This window comes from Chrysemys picta, chromosome 18 (genome assembly GCF_011386835.1).
Source record: "Chrysemys picta bellii isolate R12L10 chromosome 18, ASM1138683v2, whole genome shotgun sequence".
Lineage (NCBI taxonomy): Eukaryota > Metazoa > Chordata > Testudines > Emydidae > Chrysemys > Chrysemys picta.
Window position 1 is genome coordinate 15,965,933 of NC_088808.1, and position 14,145 is coordinate 15,980,077.

Consider the following 14,145-nt stretch of genomic DNA (forward strand, 5'->3'; position numbering starts at 1 on the left):
AGCCGTGTGAGTCTGTATCAGCAAAAACAATGAGGAGTCCTTGTGGCACCTTAGAGACTAACACATTTATTTGGGCATAAGCTTTCGTGGGCTAGAACCTGCTTCATCAGATGCATGGAGTGAAAAAAAGTAGGCAGGTATAAATATAGAGCACATGAAAAGATGGGAGTTGCCTTACCAAGTGGAGGGTCAGTGCTAACGTGGCGAGTTCAATTAGGGTGGATGTGGCCCATTCCCAACAGTTGACAAGAAGGTGTGAGTATCAATATTTCTGTGATGCAGTTAAGGGATAAGACAGAGATCCCCTTTGCCCATCACTGAAACGTGGCCACTTCTGCAGTGGAACATGACAACTGCTTAAGTGCTGAGCTCATGTTACACAGCCATTTGGGCATGAAATACATGGGCTAAGCGAACTCTGAGAAGCAAAAATTATTACATGTTGTCTGAAAAACACAACTTCTAAACAGAAAAACGAGGCACGTGCTGTGACTCGGATTAGGACAGATAATGCTTGGAACTCCTTTAGCACTTTCCATCAGAGCATCTCCAAATGATTCATGAATTAAGCCTAACACCTTCCCTCTAGAGAAGACATTTTAGATGGGGGCAATGAGACACAGCCACGTGAAATGACTTGCAGAAGGTCAGAATGAAATAGCGACACAACTGGAAATAGAACCCAGGAGAGCTCACTCCCAGGCCTGTACTTCAAAACATTAGGCCTTCCTTTGCCTTACAGTGAGGGTAAAATGAACACACACACTATACTAACTATGGTGCAAACAGAGACACAGTTTATGTGTGCAGGGTCTCTCTCTCCTCCCCCAAAGCGGCAACTCTTGACTGCCAGAGGGAGTGGTTTTTTCCAGCCAGCTCTGATGTGGCATACCATGTGTCACGCCCTGCAAGACCATCTGTCTTTAGCGTTGCTTTTGGTATGCGACTCGGTCAGTGTCTGAGCATCCTACACTCCAATCTGGCAGATGCAGATTATTTCCAGTGGAATTTTGAAACTTATCCAGGACTGAAATAGACCAGGAGCACCACATTATCAGCAATCCATGCCTCAGGAGCAATTATTTATAGGCTTGTGTGTAGTGTCACAATCCCACTTTCATAGATACACTGCAACATACACACATCCTTCTTCACACATGTTATATCCTAGATCCCCTCCTCCTATTGGCTATGTGAATATGGATGTTCAGGGGGTAAGTGGCACCTCATGAAGGGCTCCTTGGAAAGCACCCCTAATTCTGTGCCAATGAATAAGCTTGTGCTGGGGAGGGAGGGGGAAGAAAAATGTTCTGGCTCTGAGATGTGTATGTGTTTTACCAGGAGAAAATGAAAGCTCAACTGAAAAATGAGACCCAGAGAGGAAAAACACAGAAAATATGAGGCCACACCAGCAGTTGAAGTGGATTCGATTGTCACTTTAATCCGCAGACTGCTGCATGCACTGTAAACATGATCGTTAGGCTGGATTCTTTATCGGTATTTATTTTGCTTTAATATAAAAGTTACAGGTTTGAAATGTTTGCAGGAAGATGTCACTACCAGGACTGGCTTAGTGATAAATAGATAATACAATGTAACATTCTGGGATGGCAGGAGAGACTTGGGGTCAGCACGGCTGGCAGGTGGCTCAGCAGAGTTCAGGTAACTCAGGGCTTCCTTCCACTTCTACTCCCCTCCACAATTCCAGATAGAGCTGCTGTCATCGCAGTGGTAATGTACAAACTGGCGTCCTCTCTTACTTGGCCTCCGTCTGAATATTCAGTCAATGCATTAAAATCCCCCACTCCTCCCAGAGGGGAAATGGTCTACGGACTCTATCTGCAAGAGGCATGACTGACCATTACATTTGCAGTCCTGCAGATAGCTGAAGTGTCCGGCTTCCGATCCCAGGGAAGCATTGGAGCAGAGGAGTGAACCTTTCACACCCATGGAGCTGCTAGGCCTGCTGCTGACAGGGAACCAATACATGGTATAACGTTACTGAAGCTCGTTTGTACTTGTGAGGAGAACGTTCTGGCGCCCCTCCCCAACAGCACTGCTCATTCTGCTGCTCCAGTGCCTGTCCATAAAGTGAGTCACCCCAGTTCTGCCAAGGCAGCCCCAACTACTCATCAAAACTACATGCACCAACTTAAAATTGAGAGGAGCACTCTGCAAATCACCCAGGGATGTCCCCAAAGAACCATCAGAATGACCGCACTGAGTTAGACCAATGGCCCATCTAGATCAGTATCCTGTTTTCTGACAGTGGCCAGTGCCAGGTGCTTCAGAGGGAATGAACAGAACAGGGCAATTATCAAGTGATCCATCCCGTGGCCCAGTCCGTTTTTTCCTCTCCAGAGTTGTCTTTGCCCAGGGCACTGTGTTGATGGGATTTGGGTCACAGCAGCAGCTGTCAATCAACTGCCCTCTCCCAGGTGGTTATTTGCACAGCCAGCACTCAGCCATGATCTCACAGGAGCCATGTGGCCAGCAGCAAACACACCAGTGACTTGCTTTCACTAGGAGCTGGCTGTGTGTGGATGGGCAGTCTCATCTCCGTCTGCGCTCCTTTTAGAGGGGTCTTGTCTGCAATTTAATTGCAAGGCAGGGACTTGAAACAGTTACACGGAAAGACCAGAAAAGACGTGAGCATCTGTGGGGCAGCTTTTAGGACCAGGTGCATTTCCACTGAGGTGCATCTTCCTGCTGAGGTCTCTCCCCCCCACCCCCCTGCCCCTTCCCAACAGGTGGCCAGTGCCAGTCTCTGACTTTAACCCACAAGAGGCACAATACACACACACACACGAGGAACCAAGCTGGAACACACTGAAATGAAAGGACAATTTTAGCAACACGACCACACACAATACTGCTATAAATCACCTGTGCTACAACACACACCTTAAATAATAAAGTGACATGTTCAGAACCAAACAGCAGAGGATCCTGCACAAGAGGTGGATTGCATTTGCTGCTTCACAGATCGCGAAGGCTTTACTGTGCAAAGTAGCCAGCTCGATAACCCACACAGATTAGCTACATAAACAAATCTGGCTTTCTAAACTTGTTAAATTTCCCTCTCTTTCAGATTCAGGGTCTTCAGTATTGAGAGGCTTCTCCTCTCGGACTGTTCGGACTACCCTTTCTAGGGGCTGCATGGATCCAGCCAGGAATAGTCTGTTGGCCTCTGGGCCCCCCTTATACTCCCTTGATATGAAATACAGCTGCCCTGACAGAATAATCATTTCATGCATTCTCCCTAGCTAGCCATTCGTGTTCGGAATGGTTTGGCCTGTAACATGGCAAAGACAAGTAGAGGTATGTCAGGGGCAAGCAAGAATGCTGCATATGCACAGAACAGTAATCCTGCGTCTGGGAGACTGTGGGCTTGTCTACCTGAGAAAGTTTACACCACTTTAAAAATGGATTTAGTTAAACTGGAGCAATAGTTTGTGTAGAGACTCTTATTTCAGGTTAGCTTAAGTCAGGAAAGAATTTACTTAAGCTAAATTGACATGAGTCACTCAAACTGAAATAGAAGTGTCTACCCAAACTGGTTTAAAAACATACCTTCAGTTAAACAGGTGCAAGTTTGGTGTGGAGACAAGCCCATTATCTTCTGCTTAGAGCATCCTTTAAAAAAGATGTACAGCTTTAAATAATACTATAAACCAAACAATATAGGTTGTCACTCCAACTGGTGTCACACAGGTTGTCAGTCAAAACTGCTGTTTAACAAAAGGGAGGAGGAAAGACTCTGCAATGAGTGTGAAGAAGGAAGGGTTTTGTAACTCTGATTCACTCAGAACAAGGTAGGCTTAGCAAACACTGAACGGCTCTTAATAAGGAAGTTAAGGGTGCTGCTGGGAGAAGCTCCTGTGTACAGTCCCTAAGACTTACATCCCTAAAAGCTGCAAGCGTTTTGTTAGAGTTCGCTATAAAACACAGTGATTCACTGTCAGGCAAACTACACAAAGTAGTTCCAAAACAGGCCTTGCATGGCTGATTAAAATCTACAACATATTCCTGAAAACATGACCAGCACTGTAAACAGTTGATGAAGGACAGAAAGGTCGTGGGTGTGAATCAGCCAGTCCTAGCTGCGCTGGGGGAAAGGACTGCTCATCAGAGGGCACGACCATAGGGGAAAGGGGTAGAGAAACTGAATAAGGCACACGGACCAGATCAGGGTTAACATGGTACATGACATGCTAACCCCCTATGACGTGCCGGGCTGCCTGTGTCCCTTGAATCTTGACTTGACTATACTGGGGACAGAGCTTTGCCAGTTCCAAATCTGCCTTCTGGCTTTTCCAACGCTAAGATCACAAAACGCAGCACCAACGGTTATGCAGAGGGGGTTCCATAAACAGTCCTGGCAACAACCTCAAGTGAAGTGGGTGAGGGAGAGAGGATGACCAGTCTTAGCACTGAACACATGCCCTTTTCTTTGCACCTCAGCATTTAAAATCCTGGAAATATTCCTCCTGGCTCCAAACGTCCCCTCTGTACTCCGCTCCAGACACGGCTGCCCCAAGTCTCCTTTATTCCAGCACTCGGAAAGACATTTTCACTAGTTGTGGATTTATACACATAGTTTTGCACTTGTTTTCCTTTAAAGCCACTGGCATTTTGACATGCATCAGTCCCCGCCCTCCGTGGAATCTAAATACTAGTATTTACAAACAGACAGTCTTATATACTACAGTATTTACTGTGCAGTAGCTAGTACCATCACTAAGGGATACGGGCTCACAGGACACTTGAGCCACAGTACCTTGGCTAGTCAACCTCCCCAGAGTTGGGAGACTGACCAGCTTTTTAAATAATGAGATTTGGGGGGAGAAGGGGGATGCAATGACTGGAGACCACAGTCCTTGCCCATGTTTTCAGTGCCTCTTCCATATCTGTGGTGGTTGCCTTCCTCCAATTAAGGTCAGAGAGATCTGGGGCAATTAGATTCAATAACCCTGTAAACACACACAAACGCTTCCACAATAAAGCTTCTCTGGCAGAGAGAGTGCCTGCCACTCCATCTTCCTTGGGGAAAAAGTGATTCATGACCACATTGCACAGGAGGCAAGAAGGTAACAGGAAACAATCCAGGGCTTCCATGGTTTTTGTCTGCTGCATAGGTGCCCTGCGATCCACAGACATGCAGCTCATGGCTGCTGCCCCCTGCTGCTTGAAGACAAAAGCAAGAGTATTTCAGAATACATGGAAAACATCAATTGGCAAACCAGTAACACGCCTACAGGGGATCCTCCTTCCACTGCACTCTCTTCCCAGGTTTAAAGCTGGTTCATGGCATGGAGAGATGGGAGGTGGAGGAAGAAGAGTGGAATGAGCATTGGCTGATCTCTTTCCTTGGCTGTTGCTGTCTTACGACACACACACATTCACAGTTCTTCTGCTGAGCGAATCCAATATTCACAGACCCAGGAAGCAAGCGACTGCTGCCAACTGGGCAGGAAGAGTGCGTCATCCAGTAACAGGTACAAGTATTTACTCCAGTCTCGTAGCTGCCCTCAGTGCATCCGCAGAGCGATTCTCCTCGCTCACATCCCCCTCCTCCTAGGTTTTTTCTTCCCTGTCTGTTTTTCGCCTCGTTATGTTTCGAGGTTTGATTTTGAGAGACAGTTCCCACAAGGCCTCCTCAGCCAAATGGTCGCTGAAGTCATTGAAGAATGAGACTATATCGTCATTTCTTCTGATGTCGTAATGTCTATAAAACCAGAGAGAACACTACAATTAACACTGCAGCTAGTTTACCCCGAGAACCACCCCTTAAATTAGGGCAATCCCAGACTATACAGTCTGAAATACATTCAACATTCCAATTCTTGAAATTTATACAACAGGACCATCTGCTTGAAGATACCAGTGTATTGGTAGAAGAGAGGCAAATGTTGTACTGATCTTTACAAATGGAAAGAACAATCCTGGCAATTACCATCCACCCAATAAAGAATAAATCACAGCAGACAAGAGAAGAGAGGGAAGGCTCCCTGAATGGGACATTTAAAACAAGGCTGGATAATGTACTAGGCAAACATACTGTAGGGATCATAGCTGAATTCAAAAGAATGAGAGACTAAAAGCAACCCAACAGTTCTTCTGTCATCTCTAGGATTCTCAAAGCCTGTCCTATAAACCCTGCCTTTATAACACCTACATTCTCCTAGCCAGGTTTCCTCTTTGCTGCAGCAGCACCGCACCGTTTGCATCCCCTGTGCCTAGTCCCAAAGTGGTGTTAGAACACCTCAAAGGCAGCGCCGAGTCCCTGCTCACTGCCGTAGGCCAGGCAGATGGCTGTACTTACATTTGTTGGAAGCACCTCATGCTGTCCAGGATGTTAAACTGTTGCCAGCGTTTGGAAAAGTTCACTTTGCTATCAATGTAATCGGGGTTTCCCAGGTGAACAAAGGTCAAGTCCTGCAGAATCAGGCCTCTGGAAGAGAGAAGGGTGGAGCATGCAGGGAGGAGGGAAGACAAGCACAGAGCTCCAGGTTAGTCACAAGCACTTCAGAGCCACCTGAAAGGCAAGTAAAAATCAACCCAAATGCTCAGTGCTGCTGCCATGCTCCTGCATTTGAAATCAGAGGAAGTCAGTCCTTTCAAAGGTGCACTGGGGCTCAAAGCTCCTGGCATCATGGGTCCAGAGGTAGGATCCTACAGATGAAGCATTAATGCTTAAACCAGTGATACTGGGGGCCAGTTTCTGCACCCGAGAAAAATTATTTACTTCAATGCATCTGAAAGCTGGGAGCAGACTAGATAAAGTTGGCACAAGAAGTGTTGGCTGGCATCATCCCTGGAAGAGGGGACAGAGCGTAGCAGTTACAGACTCCCTCAAGTTTTCTGCAAAGGATGAGAGCTTTCCATTTCGCTGGGTGCCCTGCGGGCAAGAGCCCCCCAGGGGAAGGCACTGAATCACGTTTTCCATCCACCTTTTGTGGCTGTCTCATTCTCCAACGGTCCTGAACAGATTGGCTACTTTGTGCCTCTGCACTCTCTTCTCCAACAAGCTTTTCACCACTGGAGACGTAGGCAGGCTGAGCTTATGCTGGTAAAGCCTATATAAACCCCTGGTGAATCTGGCATCCAGACTACAGGATCCCTGCAGTGAAAGGTGAGAACTTGAATCCCACCTTTGAAAAAAGACATGCATGTTTGCAAAGAGGATTTCTAATTTACCAACACTTCCAGGATGCAGTGACAGGTCTGGCACATGGGCAGCTCTGAATCAGCTTAGCCTCATGAGATGGGAATTGCACGAACTTCTAACATCTCATGGAGAAACTCCTCTTGTTCTACACACAACCGTGAAGGGAAGTCTAGTCTAGTGGTCTGTTCTGAGAGTTCAAACTCCTTGATTTCCACTTGCCTTCACTGATTTGCCTGTGTGCCTCACTTTCCCCATTTGCCGAAAGCGCAGGGAGTTGAGAGATTTTGTTAATTAACGTTTGTAAAGTACTTTGGGATCTTCAGATAACAGTGGCTAAGGAAATCCAAAGCCATGTTACATTGGGAGTGCACAGGCACAGAGCCGACGGGAAAACTGTACTAGGACAAGGCATCCTTGCCATTGCCAACAAAGCGATGAACTGCTCCAATACTGGCACTGCAGTCCCAACAGAAATCCAGAGCCTAAAGTGCCCAGGTACAAAGTGATGCACATTGGAGAAAGCTGTGGGATTGCAAAGCAGGGAACGTCACAGGGGACTGGTACATAATCACTCTGGCTCCCAGCAGTGTGGCTTGAACCCAAGTTATTGGACGCCTAGGAATGGGAAGCATTTTCCTCCTCAAGTTTTAGAACATGGAAGGCTTGCAACAAGGGTCGTATCCTGCACCCTTCATGTCAGGTTGTCCCACACTCTAGGGTGAAAAGTGAATGCATAGCTGAGTGTAGGCTGCCGGGGCTCTGCGTGAAGAGACCCCCCCAAGCGAGAGGAGACAAACCAGTGACCCCCAAGAGGACAGCTACTCACAGGTAAGGTATGCAGGGAGGCTCCACCTCTGCCAGAGCTGCTCGGTAAGCCCGGAAGGACGAGGAGCTGTCGATGAGTGTGCAGTACTCTGCCAGGCCCTAGTGGGACATAAACACAGACATGGAGTTCCTGGTGCAAAGAAGCCATCTCTGTAATAGGGTGCATGGACTTAAAAGAAATCGCATCCCCAAACAGACCAGACATAACAGACCAGAGCTAGGGCTCAATCTCTTGTTTTCCTCACCTCCGATGTCTGTTTCTGCCACTCCAGCCTTCGGATGGGTGCTGAATCCAGTGCAGAAAGAATGGCCAGATAGGAGTTAAAATTATTCAGCTTTCGTAAGTGCTGTAAAGAGGGAGAAGACCAGTGACTCTAGAGATGTGGAAGACACTCTGGAAACCAACAGTGTTGCCCCTAATGGAATGTCCCACATTCCAACAAATAAGCTCACTGAACAGCATGTGTGAGAATTGCAAGCAATGAATGAGCTGTTACCTTCATAATCTTTATAAATTTAAGGAGCAGCCTCTCTCTGTCTTGCGGTTTCTCTTGTTGCATAATTATCGAACGGACCCTGTGAAGATGGACAAAAAAAACAGGAAGAGTGACTGAACCCTTGAGCTGGATTCTGATCTGGCAATACCTGCTGCTTCACTTGAGTGGCTACTATCTATCAGGGACCCATCAATGAGGCTGGAAAGTTCACGCTTTCCTGTCCTGTTTCTTCTCTACAGAGCATAAGGAAATACACCTCTACCCCGATATAAGGTTGTCCTCGTGTCTTACCGTGTTATAGGTGAAAACGCGTTATATCGAACTTGCTTTGATCCGCCGGAGCACTGCTTTACCGCGTTATATCTGAATTTGTGTTATATCGGGTCACGTTATATCGGGGTAGAGGTGTAGTTAAATTCACAAAAACACCAGAGTTTGAAGTTACCCAAACTAGAAGGAAGCTCTCATGCACACAGAGAGAGAGAGAGAGAGAGAGAGCGAGCGCTTAGTTCCCATAGTGAATGTTGGGCTGGCATCTCTCCTGTTGCTGTTGAAATGGACAGGTGTGGAAGAATTCCATCATTCCTGGATGCAAAGTGGATCTGCTTAACATCCTAATAGATTTAATTGCACTTAAAGGGGGCGCCATTCTCTTTTGGTTTGTTTCACAGGACATGTGAACAACTAAGTGATCAATTTACTCAAGAGGCTGGTTTTCAGCTGCAGTTTTCATCCTTTACCAGATTGTTTATTTGAAATGGCCCCTTCCTTTCTGTACTGACTTTGGTTTGAGGCAGGGAAGATGCACATGTGCACAGATGTATCAAGGTGGTTGTCTGAAGGGTCTTGGTGTTATTTGCGATAAAGCCTGGAGATGCAGCTGTCTCCAGAAGACCACAAGGTTTCATTTTTCTGTCACTCGGGATTCTTTGCAGAATGCCCTGGGTCTAGTCCCAGGAGGAAGTGAAACTGCGTCGCAATATACCACAAGACAAAACCATCGAAACAAGCAGCCCCAGCCTGGTAGCACAGCTCAAGGAAAGCTTTCCTGGGCTCCAGGGACCTTAGAGGTTAAGTTCTGTACAGTAGCCGTTGCTCTAATCTCCTTACCAGTAGGACATGTTATTAAAGTGCTCAGTGAACTGTGTCAGGTTGGGACTCTTCTCCTCATTTTGCTCTTTTGCCCAAAGCAAAACTTCTGGGATCTGGCGGGAAAGAGAAGAACAAATCAAGAGCTAAAATAAAACATCTGTCTTTGGACTCCCTGTCATCCCCATGATTTATAGCCCTCCCCTGACACAAACCTGGCTTTCTTCTACAACGACAATAGGTGTATGCCTGAGAGCTGTTAGAGAACAGCATCAGAGCATTTGTTAAAACCTCTCCCCCCCGCTGCCCCAGCCCCTGATCTTGTGTCTGTACCTCTATCTTATAGAAGAGCTCGGCATCTAAGAGGGTCAGCTGCTCAGCTATTTCATGACTATGGAAATCATGCAAGGTCCCCGGCCTGTGAGAGACAAGGAGGGAAAGGAAAAGGCTAATGAAACCATGACTGACTTTCTTTCCTTTAGAACATTGACTGTGAATAACGATGGAAGAGAGAACTAGAGGCCCAATTCTTCACCTCTACATCAGCTGTGCTGCACCATAACTTGATTGGAGTCACACTACCATCAAACGAGTGTACTAGAGAGGAGAATCAGCACCAGCATTTTTTTAAAATAAGACTTTGCCGGCAGAGGAAAAGAAAACACTCCACGCCCAAATCACTTGTGGCATTAGCACCATTTCGATAGCAGGCTCCCATGTCAACCACTTGACCTTTTCCTCTCGATTTTTCTTTATCTTGCATATGTAATGATCTTGATAAAAATATCAATTGGGGGAGCTCTGCACACCAATTCCTAAGTCTAAACAACATGCCACTTTCTCCTCTCCTGATCTAGAAGTGACGAGTGCTGCTCTCCAGCATTTTGTGCTGGGAGATCATTTATACAAGACGATAGGGGATCAAAGTCAGAATGACAGATCTCTGCCCTGAGAAGCTTACCAGAGTGTCATCAGGCTCAGGATGGGTGCTTGGAGTGTCCTATGCCCGAGACAGCCAAATTCTATGTTTTGCCTCATAGCCTTTGCTACAAGGATTTTTAAAATCTGTTTCTCATGCTTCATTCCACGAGTTTGCCAGTGACTTCTCCTTGTGTCTCTTCCTTTGCATAACTAAGGGATGGATGTCATTGGCTGAAGTCTCAGTGTATGTCAGCGCTGTGCAGGAGCATTCACAGGGCTCCTGGAGATGAGGAGCTCTGCAGAGGTTACTGCTTTGCCCATGGGGCATAGCCCCTGTGTATATGCCTCACCAGCATACAGGGGTAACTCGTGGAGCTGTATGAAACACGTGCCTTAGAAAGCAAGACTTGACAGAGAAGAGCCCTCGTGTGATGGGTAGGGACGGATAAACAAAGAAGGGTCAGGAAAACCAGAGGACAAAGCAAACTGACACTGCGCTGCTCAGCGTGCATTAACAGGCAGATGCACGTCCCTCAAACAGGACCAAAGTTTGATTAGGTGCAGGCTGCCTCACCTGGCTGCCACCCCTCGGGCCGCTAGAGGTTTGATGGAGTTGGCGTATCTCAGTATTTTCTTCTGATCCACTTTATCCAGAATATTTTTGCGTAGCACTCTAGCGAGGCTGAGCTCTCCCTTGCAGACTAGCCGGAACACCAGGTCCATTAACAGCTTTAGAATCTCATCCGTCAACTCCACTAAGCTGAGACATGGACGGAAAACCCAGAGCACATGTCAGAGACGAGACATTAAAGATGACATTCCCCATTTACCTAGAGCCTGTATTAAGGACTTCCCCTCTTTTATCATGAAAAATTAGGACAAAATTCAGAAGTCAAAATTAGGGTGAGCTTCCCCCATGGAACTGAGCAGTGAAAAAATTTATTTTGTAGCTCTTCCAGGCACCTGTGTAAGGTTATCTTCACCCCCGTGTCCAGAAAAGGACATCATCCCTCAATTAGAATGGCCTGGCCTCTCAACACAGCACCCTAAACTTCCCCAATCTGGCAGTTCTGGGCAGCTATTCCGATGTGCTATCTCAACAGCTCTTGGCACAATGGGCTAGCCTTCTCATCTACACACTCACTCAGTTGCAGCTGCTGCTATGACAACCAGCCTCTCTGGGGAGACTGAAGCACCTACAGCTGGCTATTGGGAACTGCTCAATAGCATCTCATGCTGCACTCCTCCCTGAAGTACACTGTGGGTCACCTCAGTAATCTTTCCCGCCTCCCCCATCTCCCTAAGGGACCAAAGTCCTGAGTCACTCTCAAACCAGGGACTCTTGCATGGAAGCAAAACAAGGCCCCAGCTGAGACCCGAAGGCAGCTGAGATAACTGCAATGACTTGTCATTAGGGATGTCCCTAGAAATGAATGCATTTAGTGTTCTGCCTCAGACTCGGATCTAGGAGAGTTAGCTCAGCACACAATCCAATTCCTTTCCCCACAAGCATAACTGAATCCAGGCCATTCCAGTTCACCCTCTGGCCAACTTTTCCTCTCTTTCAAAGATTCCCCTTCAGATTGTTTATTTTTGAAGTCATAAGGAAGACCCAGAGAAGGCACCCTGAAAACTTGCATTTCCCAGCCAAGACCCCAAGTGTTCAGCCCTGCAGCAGTCTCTCTGATCTGGGGAAGGAAGTTTCAGGTCTCCCCCACAGATATGGTTTACATTTTTATTACCTCCCACCCAGGCCCCCAAACAAAGCAGGAGGGACGCTCACCACAGCTCGTCCACCACTCTCACCAGCACGAAGAATGTGTTCTTGCTGACTCGCTTCTTAAACGTGTCTGGGAAGTGACAGAACTTCTCATACGTTGGCCACAAGTTAAAGAATTAACTCAATCCAGCCAGGCCAATGTTAGTTTGTCTGAGGAGTGCCCCAGTAGGTTTCCCAACAGGATCACTGCTTTTTGCCATGACTGAGACCAGCACTCAATTTCTAAGAGGGACATGAAATACTAAAGGCGGTGGACTGAGCAGTATAGGCTGCATGTAGCAGGGAGGGGTTCACACCACTCGGTGGGTGCATTAACAGAGGGGGGAGGTGGTGTACCCTGAAACCATCATCTCTAAGGTGACAACTGAGTCAACTGCCAGTCCAACAAGTTACTGTCACTCCCCTTGGTCTCACTGTGGCATCTGGTCTCTCTTGTAACAGCACAGAGCTCAAGGCCCAACCCAGTCTCTCATTCTGTTAGCAGGCAAATGTTAGAGGTGTTTCCGGTCACTTGCAGACAACACTGGTTGTTGAGGAGAGTTGATTGACCTAAAGAGTCGTGCCCAGTTCAAAGCCGGCAGGGTGATGGCTGCAGTGGTTACTGGGGGGGAATGTATGGCGGACCAACATGGATTGAGAAGACTACTTCAACCAGAAGGTTGGGCTGGGAAGGAAGGGGTGAGAGGAGAAGACAATAACCAATTAAGATGAATTTAAAACAACAACAATAAAAAGCGTAGATCTCCAAATTGTGGTTCTGAATTTCCAGCACCTCCTAAAAGTGAGTATTTCACTGCTGACCTCAACACGAGAGGTTCTGTGTCCAGTGTCCATTAGCCAAAGCAGTAGCAGCGGGACCATCATCTCTGCTGAAGATGGTAGTGATGAGCTGCAACGCTGGACAGCATGACACCAGGCCCCGATGTGCAGCCGCAGCACTAAAACCCATGAGGCATTTACACTGTGCGTCTTTAAAGTGCAGCACCTCAGTGTCAGTAGCAACGGAGGGAGTTACGGGACGGGATCCAAGGGAAGGGAATTCTAGATGTAATATTCAAGGAACAACCTCTGTACATCATTACAGATGCTCCTGTCAGCAGGTAAAGGGCCATACTGAACCATAGTGTGAAGACGACATTCTGTGATGTGCTGCATTATTGGTGGCAGAAGGGAGGTCTAAATACTGACAGAGTTTAACTCTCACAGTAACCGCACAATCATCAATCCACACACCACCTCTCTGGGTACAGCTGAGAAGCAGCTGTGAGGGGTGATTCCCAGCTCAGGTCAACATAAACATGCTAGATCTGCTCAAGCTAGCATGCTAAATACAGCTGTATGGCTGCAGCAGTGACTCGGGCTAGCCATCCGAGTAAGTACCCAGGGGGTCAGGCGGGATTGCACTCAGGTGGCTAGCCCAAGCCCCTGCCTGCGTGACCACAGCCACACTGCTACATGTAGCACACTAGCTTGTGTATGTTTACCCATGCTGGGAACTGCATCTCTCAGTGCTGTCCGGATATACCCTAAGAGGTCGGTAAATTTATCCCCATTGTACAGATGGGGAAGCTGCGGCACAGACAGGTGACAGACTTGCGCAAAGCCAAGCAGTGATTCAGAGCTGGGATTAGAACCCGGGCATTCCTGGCCTTCTCTCTTGTGCTCAAGACCAATAAACCACGTTTGCCTTGATTTGTCCCATGGAGTATGCTATTTGATTTGCACTGAAGTGAAGAGACTGTGCTGTAAACTATGAATGCCTGCCCAGGAGCTAATAGGGCGTGTGCCACCCATGTGGGCTTGAATATATTGCGGACTGCTTTGCCAGCATGCTTTGAATTAGGCCATTTCCCACCCTGCCT

At 47.3% G+C, this 14,145-nt stretch overlaps 1 protein-coding gene across 1 annotated transcript in view; it reads right to left on the reverse strand.

Annotated features, from left to right (window-relative positions):
- Nucleotides 1-1,415: 1,415 nt before the first annotated feature.
- RAPGEF1 (Rap guanine nucleotide exchange factor 1) overlaps nt 1,416-14,145 on the reverse strand; it is a 130,560-nt gene continuing 117,830 nt past the window's right edge. Inside the window, exons 19-27 of the mRNA XM_065572195.1 lie at nt 12,287-12,379; nt 11,078-11,263; nt 9,916-10,000; nt 9,604-9,698; nt 8,494-8,572; nt 8,242-8,343; nt 7,998-8,095; nt 6,326-6,454; nt 1,416-5,728 (exon numbers count right to left, since the gene is read on the reverse strand). Coding sequence (XP_065428267.1) covers nt 5,578-5,728; nt 6,326-6,454; nt 7,998-8,095; nt 8,242-8,343; nt 8,494-8,572; nt 9,604-9,698; nt 9,916-10,000; nt 11,078-11,263; nt 12,287-12,379 — 1,018 coding nt within the window. The 3' untranslated portion in view covers nt 1,416-5,577. The remainder of the gene's footprint in view (nt 5,729-6,325; nt 6,455-7,997; nt 8,096-8,241; nt 8,344-8,493; nt 8,573-9,603; nt 9,699-9,915; nt 10,001-11,077; nt 11,264-12,286; nt 12,380-14,145) is intronic.